This window comes from Cariama cristata, unplaced genomic scaffold (assembly GCF_000690535.1).
Source record: "Cariama cristata isolate BGI_N322 unplaced genomic scaffold, ASM69053v1 scaffold7591, whole genome shotgun sequence".
Classification (NCBI taxonomy): Eukaryota; Metazoa; Chordata; class Aves; order Cariamiformes; family Cariamidae; genus Cariama; species Cariama cristata.
The window spans coordinates 1-10,615 of record NW_009600933.1 but is presented as its reverse complement, the minus strand read 5'-3'; the positions used below and the strand labels follow the sequence as shown (position 1 = coordinate 10,615).

At 34.9% G+C, this 10,615-nt stretch overlaps 1 protein-coding gene across 1 annotated transcript in view; it reads right to left on the bottom strand.

The window, feature by feature from the left end:
• NAE1 (NEDD8 activating enzyme E1 subunit 1) overlaps positions 1-10,155 on the bottom strand; it is a 13,682-nt gene extending 3,527 nt beyond the window's left edge. Inside the window, exons 1-14 of the mRNA XM_009710226.1 lie at positions 10,108-10,155; positions 9,952-10,016; positions 9,363-9,393; positions 8,620-8,691; positions 8,240-8,319; positions 6,987-7,096; positions 6,520-6,629; positions 5,845-5,907; positions 5,527-5,590; positions 4,297-4,388; positions 3,009-3,068; positions 2,787-2,920; positions 1,019-1,094; positions 615-654 (exon numbers count right to left, since the gene is read on the bottom strand). Of these exons, the coding sequence (XP_009708528.1) occupies positions 615-654; positions 1,019-1,094; positions 2,787-2,920; positions 3,009-3,068; positions 4,297-4,388; positions 5,527-5,590; positions 5,845-5,907; positions 6,520-6,629; positions 6,987-7,096; positions 8,240-8,319; positions 8,620-8,691; positions 9,363-9,393; positions 9,952-10,016; positions 10,108-10,155 (1,045 nt within the window). The remainder of the gene's footprint in view (positions 1-614; positions 655-1,018; positions 1,095-2,786; positions 2,921-3,008; positions 3,069-4,296; positions 4,389-5,526; positions 5,591-5,844; positions 5,908-6,519; positions 6,630-6,986; positions 7,097-8,239; positions 8,320-8,619; positions 8,692-9,362; positions 9,394-9,951; positions 10,017-10,107) is intronic.
• Between the last annotated feature and the right edge of the window lie 460 nt (positions 10,156-10,615).

Genomic DNA, 10,615 nt, shown 5'->3' with positions numbered 1-10,615 from the left:
AGCAGGAAAAGGTTCTTCTCCAGTATCATTGCTGTGAAACAACCCCATGTGCAGCTACTCCCTAGCATTCAAAAATGAGGAACCGTGAGGTCCTCAAAACTCCCAGCAAACGATGTACCAACACAGGGCAGCATGCGCTGGGCTATGTGCTCACAGGAAATTTTTCCAATTGCAAGGAGACATAGCCAGGCTGCTGTGTGGACACGTACACATATGTAGAAGAGATATAACCTAGAATGCCATCAACAGTACTACTCACAGCATCACTGTTTTACCTTTTCAGACTACCAGAATGTTACAGAGCCTACACTCTGAAGTCAGTGTCACAGAATGGGCAGGAGTGATTAGGTATTGATCACAGAAAGTAGAGGACATCTGCTACCTGTCATTTGGACCTAAAAAAAATTCAATCTTTGAAACCGACCTTTATAGACTCACTATTGAGAGATGCTGAACATCTGTTACTTCCACTTAGGACGACGGATGCAACTGCTAATCACTTATTTGAAAAATTCAGATGTCAAGTTACTGATTAATAACTACATCATCATTCACAAGTTTTTGACTATTTGATCATTTGCATAAACACAGTAACAGAATCCAAGCATACTCACAAAGTAATTTTAATTCTCTCTCTGAAATAGACTCGGGTGCCTATAAGAGAGAATATACTCATTCCAGTACATACAAAGACCAGAGAATTTATATTTTCAGAGATACTGACATATTCATTGCAAAATAACTAGTTGTTCTTGTAAAAAAAAAAATTCTTAAATTGTAAATAATATATCCCTGTAGGCCTTTTCCTTTTATATGACCAAACCAAAAGTGATAAATAAAACAGACCACAGATACTAAATTTCATTAGAACTTACCTCATTCTCTTTAAAAGGCTTAAGTAATTAAGCCTTCTCTTTTCATATCTGTCTCCTCTGACTTATTTCTGCACAGAACGTCAGGGGAAAAAAAAAAAAAGAGTATTTGTACCCTGTCAGAACAGCCATACATTTGTAATTACCTTGCCTAGGGATTGCAACAATTTAGCAGCATGGTTACCCACAGCAGCAATATCCTTCTTCGCTTTTTCACGGTATCTGTTAATAATAAAGAAGTCTTAATAATTACAGCATAAAGCCATCAACTTCACAGTGAAGACCATTTCTTTTTGTTTTAGAACATAAAATACAAGCCACACAAATCGAAGTGAGCTACCTCAAGTCATGAATGCACTTATTACCTCTCTGTGTAACTGTCTGGCATGGCTGCAGCTGCTCACTAAACGCGTGGCTTAAAAACTACATGCATAATGGTTTTCTAGAAACTGGTTAAAATTCAAATGAATTACTACAGTCAGAGGAAGAATATTAAGTAGTTTCAGAACAACAGCTATGTCCTTCATTGGGCTTCTAATATTTTATTAATTTCTGTATTTTAGTATTTGTAGCCATAGCATTTTAGTTCTGTCAAGAACTATGACAATGCAAACATCTCAACACACAGTACTTAACAAAATTCAATTTAAGAGCTCATTTTAAGGAACTGTAATTGTTTTATCTGCAAATTGAAATCCTGTAATGCTTATTGGAATTGAGAACTGAAATACATAATTATTTGTAAATTTGGGACTGATGCTTATAGAATTCAGATTTACAAATTAGGGTGTCTGTTCAAAATCAAGCAATCATGGTTTCATTTAGCAAAATAACGACACAAGTTCTTGGCCTTCCTGTCATTATAGAGAGTAACTTCCATGAAGCAACAGCAATCAATTATTTTAGACATGTAACAGATTTATATAGTCACATTCATCTTTTTAATGCTATTTGACACAGTTCTGAGGAATGCATCTCTAAAACTGCAGATTTCATTTTGACTAGTAAATACAATTAAGACACACAATCCTTTTTCTTGTAGAGGCTGTGTTTCAGAATTTAAGGAGAAACAGTCAAAATCTATTGGAAAAAATAATTTCCTATTTGAACAATTCAACAGTACGATTGCACAGACAAATTTAACAAAATCTTCTGCAAGATACTGCTTCATTTTAAAGACAAAAAAAAGGAGGAAGCAGCAATCAACTGCAAAGACAATGTAGTAACACTGTAAGAAAGTCTTCTTGGCCCAACAATTTCCATCATGTCTGGGATGCAGAGGAACAGTAAGTTCACATTGAGGATACATGGCTTTCCCAAAAATCTTAAATCTTTAGGATCTTAAAGATGCTAAAGAAGATAGTCTTCCTAAAATCTTGACCCACCCCAATGCTGTTTAGAATGTGCAGTTAATGCTCCTTCACAAACTGAGATAAGGTTTGCCCTTATCTACCAAGCAACCCCTTCTAAAGGCATTAATTAGAATTAAGTATTTAGAATTAAATATATCTAGGAAACTAGAATTTTTGTAACCAGGCTGACATACACATTGAGGAGAAAAACCAAAGGCTGTGTTTAATCAACATTTTGCTTTGGACAGCAGTAGCTGGGCTATGGGATCTACTGTCTATAGGAAGGTCTTTACTAGATCTGAAGCTAAGAAAAGCAATCACTTACTACCCAACCTTAGGGAACTGGGATGTACTGAAGGCTCAGGCCAATTCCAAACAGCAGAGAGCATGTCTACAGGGAGCAGATAGTCCCAGGCTGCTGTGCTTGCCACAGCCCTCCTCACCCCAGTCCCACATACACACTTTTTTTTTTTTAACATAGGAATTCATGCACTTTGTGAGGTCTGAAGTCATCACCATTTACTATCATTAGTAACTATTAAAGAAAAAATTGTATACTTACACATTTTGCAATTTGATAAATTTATTGGAGTCTGCTATCATATCAGGAATAGTGCCGCGGACAGGCAGGCTTCCTTGCCCCTCATTTGCCACAAATTCCTTTACAGCTCGAGCCAAAATCCAGAAGGAGGGTGACTGCAAATGCACGAGAGACAGCCATGTACACCGATGTTATTTATGATGTTTTTTCTACATTTAAGTCTTGCCCTTAATTACTCATTACCTGTTCTGTGAGTTTTATGCAGCAATCATCATTAAAAATCTCTTCAATGCACCTTGGAATCTATTAAAAAAAAAATTGGGATTGTATTTACTTGACTTTTGTTTCTTGAATTACCTCAACACTCATTACATAGGTGAGCCAACTTGAAGTGACCTTGGAGTTTCATACCAAAGTCTCCTCTGAATCTCAGAGTCAGTGCTTCTCAGACATATTTCAAATGGCAGCACTGCCTAAGAACAAGGCGCACGCTTCTGATCAAGATGAACATTACAAACAAAATCTCACCTCATTTCCATCTTCTACATGGAAGATTTTAAAACACCAGTAGCAACATCATCAAAAGGTACTACCAGTCCCAGCTGCCCTTCCTACCTGCTAGAGGCAGAGCAGCAAAAAGGGTGGGAAGTGAAGAGGGGTTGCAAAAGTGAAAGTGTTTTGACTCCTCAACTGCTGCAGTTCAGTCTGGCACATAAACTGAAATAAATTATGATTGTCTTGGGACACGGCCTATAGTGGCTTGGATGAGAGCACTAAGTTTTACCTGCTGCTTTTTTGGGAGACTTAACATGACTGTCCAAGCAAGGATCAGCACAGTTCAAATAAAAATGGAATGTAACCTAGAAAGAATCACAGAATGTGCTTCTACCCCATGTAGCTTTTGCAATTTACCATGGATGAGAGATTAAGGAAATTAGAGCTCAATTCTAAACCATGAGCTACTACTTCAGGATTATTTAAAAGCAATGAAAACTTCACTTTTAATGTTTTTAAGCTTGATCAGATTATGAAAGCAATCTCATAACATGTTTCTTCAACAGGAAGGTACTTAATTTGCTGAGTCAGATGTCCCTTGCAGCCCTTCATTTCTATACAGAATAAATACTATAGCAACCGGCCTCAATATAGCACCACCTCCACATCAGTGACCGCTAATTCTTTATAATTGTACCAAGCACTTAACAAGACTAAACTGTAAAAGTCTAAGACAGGAATACACTATTAATAAACTGTGGTTACTGACTCACTCTATACCTGAATGCAAGTCTTCAGGAAAGAAACGTAGCTCCTTGCATGAGCAAGCAAATAAAACAATTTCCATAAGCTACAGTGTCATCTAGTCTAGGTCTATTTTCCTGCACATGGTTTCAATTTTAAAAATTGTATTAATCTCATTTTACCTAAATATAAATGTTGCAAATGGAATTCCTGTCCTAAAAGTGCAAAATATGTTCTGAAAATTGAGGCAGCTGAAATATCTTCAAATTTATCATATAAATGTTTATCCTACCTCTGTAGTATTTAATGCTGTGTTCACATTTTTTATAGCTTCTTCAAAGTTTTCCTCATCTTCTGGGGTCCCATTTTCATTCTTTAAGATACCTTATTGAAAAAAAAAAAATAAAAAAAATACACAATTCCCTGAATTACATCTCAGCATTTAGGTCTCACCAACAGAGCAGACTGACTTTGGATGTATTTGTGGCATAAGAGCTAATCAGCAAAAAAATGAATTACCAGTAGGATGTATTGGTAAAACTAACTACATACACATTCTGCCTATGATTAATTTTCCTGTGATGTGATGTTAAATACAAGTTACTTATCACAAAAATACCAGTTTATTTGTGTGAGAAAGAGGTAATAAAGTTTCATAATCACTAAATTAATGTAGATGGTGGTGAAAAGGCAATTAAACTCTCCTTCCCATCCCCAGTCATGTTTTGTTGTTTTTCTCAAATTTGGCAAACACTTATGAACCCACACAGCAAGCCAGACAAAAAAATGGACTCCACTAAAAAACTAATTTAACGAAAGGTAATTACTACAGATCCGATCAGCTCCCTAGCCCAACCTGATGATAAGGATGACAGAACCACTCCGCAATTTGCACATAGGCCAGCTTTAAGTGAGGAAACACCAAAAATTCAGTTACTGTTTTTATTCTACAATTATTTAAGGCAATGTATTTCTAGATCTTAAAAATGCCTCATTAATTTTAGCACCTGCAAAAAGTATTAGATTGAAACATCTGCAAAAATGAAGTCTGTTCACATACTGTTTACAGTGTATTCAGTAGCTACATAATCTCTCAACTCATCATTTAGAGATGCAATGATTACCAAGTGTTTGATGCGTCAACTGACTAACAAATACTTGCTGTTAATCAATAACAATTCCAGTGTCAAAAGCCACTTGCCTTCCTCTTTATCACATTTTCCCTGTTAAACATGAACATTTTCTACAGGATCTTCTCTTAAGGCCTTTCCTCCCACCCAAATCAAAACATACTCTTGATCTTAAACAGCAAACAGTATGAAACACTGCCAAACTGCATTTAGAAGCAAGTCTAGGATCTTAAGATCCACCTGTATAAAACCATCATTCAGCAGAAGAATCATACTGTATATGCCAGCAGATTTTTCATAAATTAACCCTGAGAGAACTTCTGATTATTTTTCAGATCCTGCCTTATATATTTCTGCCAGTATGAATAAGTGACTCCTAGGACATATATTACCTTGTCGAATCAGTTGTCTGAAGGCTTCTTTTTCTCTGTAACTCTTAGGCAACTGCTCACTTTTCTAAATTTAAAAACACAAAAAGATTTTGTCTTTAAAAATACCTACTACTAACCTCATTGTGTTCAGACTGCTGAACTCTAGAAGTCTGTCATTGTTCACATACACTCACTTGTATTTCAATTAGTAATTTTTTTTGTTATGATTCCACCTTTATTTTCTTTAACTGTTACACATTACCAAAATAACAACCTAGTTAGAAGAGGCATCTAAAGTAATAATAATAGACTGATGACTTATGCAGATTTGCAATATACCTCGTTGAACCATTTGGTTAGATACTTGGCTACAATCACAATCCATGGAGTATGGCTATGGTCCTGTAATTGAACAGCAGAGAAATCTTAGTCAAGGTGAGAAAAAGATAAAAAACAGGAAACAAATAAAAAAACTATTTTAAAAGTAAACTCCTAACATCCCTTCCACTATTCCAAAGACACAGGACACATTCCAGATTTTGAGTCAGAAATAACATTCTCTAACTACTATAAAACAAATTATTATTAAACTATTATTTCTTTACTTTAAAAAAGGGTGTCTGAGACAAGTTCTCCAATATTTTTCTGGAGTGGAACTTATGCTATGCTCAAATATCCAGACTGCAAAGCTCTGTGGCAGTAGGTAATCATAAAAATTAAAAAAAAAAAAACTAAAAAAAAAAGGAGGGGTGACAGGGAACCAATCTAACAAAAGATCAAATTCTCCAAGAATATTCCTTACTTCCCAAGACTCTCACTTGCTTAAGATTTAAATACAGACTGTAACACTTGGGGCAGAGGCCAAAAATAGCACCTCATGACTGATTCTACAGTTGCTTCTGTTCAGATGAGACTTAGCACCAAAAAAAGTCATCTGCCAAGAGTAATTTTCATAGAATCCCTGTTCTATGTCTGCATCCGTCTTAGAGAACATAGTGCAAACCACATACCAACCTTTTTGTCCATATGATCCAAGTCATAAGACTGAATGTGTTCCCTCAGTTCTGGAAATGGCTTGTCCAGTCTCAGATCTTCTAACGTATTGTCAGGATGAGATTCAACAACTGTGGAAAAAAAAAATACACAATGCATTTCACAGTGTTACATGACCTTCAAAACAGAGCCATCCATCAATTACAGCAGGTCACGTGTTTAACTGCTTGATTCTCAAAATAAGTATTTTGTGTAAGGTAACTTTAATATCAGGATAATCTCCAATTTTACTATTTGTTGCAATTCATAATTTCTATGCATTCCTCAAAGAATGCTCCTGGTGATGAACTGCAAACTACATAAGACTTAACAAATACTAAATATACCACAAGATGAAAAAAATAAAAATAAAAGAAAAATCCAAGTGACATTACATATTGAAGCTTTAAACCTTTTAGAAAAGTCTTTATCTGAGAAAATCCTCTAACCTGTATGTTCTTTAATAATGACTCTCATATAACCAACCAGTCCATAAGTCCTGCAGACCAGCAGAGGAACATTAGAATTCCAGAGAAGTTCAGCCAAGCGCAGCAAAGTACTGTAAGGAAAAACATTTGCTTTTTTTCTTTCAGATGTACAAGAGGACAACAGTTAACTAAAGTTAACTCTTACACAAGTTACTTGTGCAAGAGAAGTTTTCTGAGAAGACTCTAGTATTATCATGATTCTAAGCATATATAAAGGTGATTAATTTTATATGTGAATTTACATCAGGTCAGAAATACGTTTATCTATTAGCTTACTTATATTTCACTCCATCCTCCCAAATGCTCTAAATATCAAACAAAAACTTCAATGAGTTGTGAAAGAAAGAAAAAAATTATTCGATCTGTGTGTTGCACAAACATAACTTCCAGTAGAGGCAGTTCCTGTCAGAGGTTTTTGAACAGCACATAAGAAATACTCTTCATTCACAAAGGAATCACCACTACAGAGAGGCAAGTTGGCTCTTATTTCTGTAAGAGACAGTATCTCTAGCTTCTCTGTAAGTCGGGGGAGGGAGCAAATATATGAAGTATGAATAGCCGTCACTTCCTTACAAAAGCAAGATTTAATTATTCATCTATCCAGCAACCTCTTGTCTCTGTGGAGGCAGCCTGTCTACTGAAACATAAGCATGCTCTTCTCCCCAGGTTTTGAGAGTCGTCATTTTTCATCTGCACCTTTTATTGGAAGGCAGAGTGCAAGAGGCCTCTCAGTAGGAAGAGGTTAAAAATTAAAAAAAGGGAAAAAAATAAAGAACTTCTGGTCTTGACAGAGTTTATATGGGAAATACCATTATGTACATGGGTAAATTTGAAAGAGTTGTAAAAATAATAAAATACATTTGCAAAAATCTTAAAGGTATCACAGATCCTACTATCTGTTAGGTTTTACATAAGAAGAATACTTCTTACAGCAATTTTGGACCAGAAACAACTTTCACTACAAAAGAGTACTTGACACAAACAAATACACCTAGAGACAACACCTAGGAGTCAGGCATGGATCTGAAAAAGATTTTAAACTATTTATTAACATATAAAAAGGTCTGTAGAAAAATGCCATCATTTACTGTAACTTTCCTTCACAATGACAGAGTTCTGTTTTGCGTAAGTTTTCCTGCAAGAATATGCCCTCAGTTGAAACCTGCTTTTACAACTAAACGAAATCAAGGAAACAACTTCAGGTGATTCTTTACCTTTCTGGTAGTTGTGTTGCAACCACTAAGTTAAACCGATTAAAAAAGGAAGGGTCATTGTCTAGAAGTTTCTCTGGACTCTAAATAATACAAAAAAAATAGTACGTCAGGAAACACTGAAAATTTCTGAATACACAGCAAGTCTGTTCAACACTGAATATAAAGTGTTAAGTGAAAGTTATAAAATGATGAAGTTACAAAATAATGTTTAAAATACATAAATTGACCTTTTGCAAATAACCGAAGATCTTCTTTCTCAAATGCTGTTTTATCATGAAGCTACTTAAACTGCAACATTACAATGACAACACATAGCTATTATTTCATACTTTTATCACATTGAATAATAAGAAATGTACAACTAATTTAGGAAAACAAACCTCTTCGACAAAGTTTCCAGAAACATCATTATTCAATTCCTGCAAGAGCTCAGTGGCGCTCTGGGCACGATTCTGTTTCAGAACAATCAGAACAATGTTTAACCACTTCAAATGTAATTTATATAGTATATCAGCACTACATATGCTACATGTTAAAAATACCAAACCAAAACAAATAAACCCCCACCACCACCACCCCCCTCCCCAAAATAAAACCCACAACAAAACTTTATCATAAGCTAGGGTTTCTTATTCCAAGCCTTGCTTATCTGAAGAAAAAATAAATCCTGTAACAGCAGGCACTTGTCCGAAACCATTTTTAGTAGTATCATTTTAAAAGCAAAAATTATGTGACAGCTGTTTATTAATTACCAGTTTTATTGGAGAATTTCCGGGAGTTACCTATGCCTCTTGTACTCTCCTGTTTTTGTGATCCCCCCCCCCCATTCACCCCTCTCCTCTTAGCTTTACCCCTTCTCCTTTTTTTTCTCTTCCACCTGATCCTTCCAAAGATTTTCTTAACCATATCCTTTTCTTTTTTTTTTTATTCAATCTTGCCACAATTGAGCTTATCTTCTCACTTATGAGCAACTAAAAAGTAAGTATGAGGAATTTTGTCAAAGAATAAATAGACTTTAACTTATGCATATGTTTTTAGCATCACTCATAATACTACATTTGAGTATTTACTCAATATTTCCATGCTTTCAATACACCTAAAGTGACATTTATTATCTCCTTACCTGACCAATATGACTTTTTTGTAGAAAGAAGCTGAAAAGGAGGCAAGAAAAAGAGTTACATGTGAATTTTTATTTTGAAGAAAAATAACATTAAAGCTACATTTTGCAGTGCAGAATACGTTGGTGACTCTCAAACACAACAAACCAATAAATGGCTGTCAGTCACAGTTTCACAATGATAAATTAATGAAAAGTAAGTTATCTTCATCACAAAAATTACAGAAAACATATTTAGCCACGCTGAAACACAAGCAAATCTTGCACAGTCATATCTCAAGATTACAGCGAACAAGTTATTTTAAAATTTTTATATTGAGTAGACCATTGTCTTCATAAACTCGACGTGTGAAGCATATAGACCTCTAAAGTACAAGACCAGCAACTAAAAAAATCAATGTCAAATTTAGCAGCTAATATCAAAATGATCATGCATGCTGTATATATGACTAACATCCAAAACCACAAAAGACTTGGAGAAACATACAGAGGCTTTTAAAATAATTTTATAGGATTTCTTAACAAGTATTGATATGGAACTACTTATGAAACCCTGTTACTTCCCAATTTGTAACAGAAATCAGTAACAAACCTACTTATTTCCAACATCTTCTCCAGAGACCCGATTCCCATCGACAATTGTAAATGAACCAACACCTTGGAGGGGGAAAAAATTGCTATGAATAACTAGGCGTTATGAAGTTATCAGATACATTACAAAGAAAATACAGAAGAGATATCTATGTACCTGGTAGCACCAAGTTTTTGAGTATTTCGGTTCCTGTTGCTGTTGCATTTATCACACAAACATGTGCAGATTCTAACGCTTCTTGTCCATGGTCACCCCACAGTCTATATTGGGATGGAAACCAAAACATTATAAAATTATTTCATTTCAGATTGTAAAGCCAATATAAAGAAATGAAAAAACTTTAAACAATCACAAATGGAGGTTAGCATACTATTTTTCATTCACTGTTGAGAGGGGCTAAATAGCACTAACCAAAATAAGCTTTCCTTAAGAAAATTTACTATGACAAACTTTAAACTTTCTAAAGAGCAACTCAGTTTTACTGACATTTTATTTTCTCCATCTTTACACCATATGAATGCCCACACCTTTTCCTGTTATAACATACTTCACTTTTTAAAAACCACCATGAGTCAAAACACTCCTTACACAAATTTTGTCTGAAACCCGAATGCTCTCTTTTTTGTAAGTTTTATTATAAATAATACATTTTATATTTTTATAA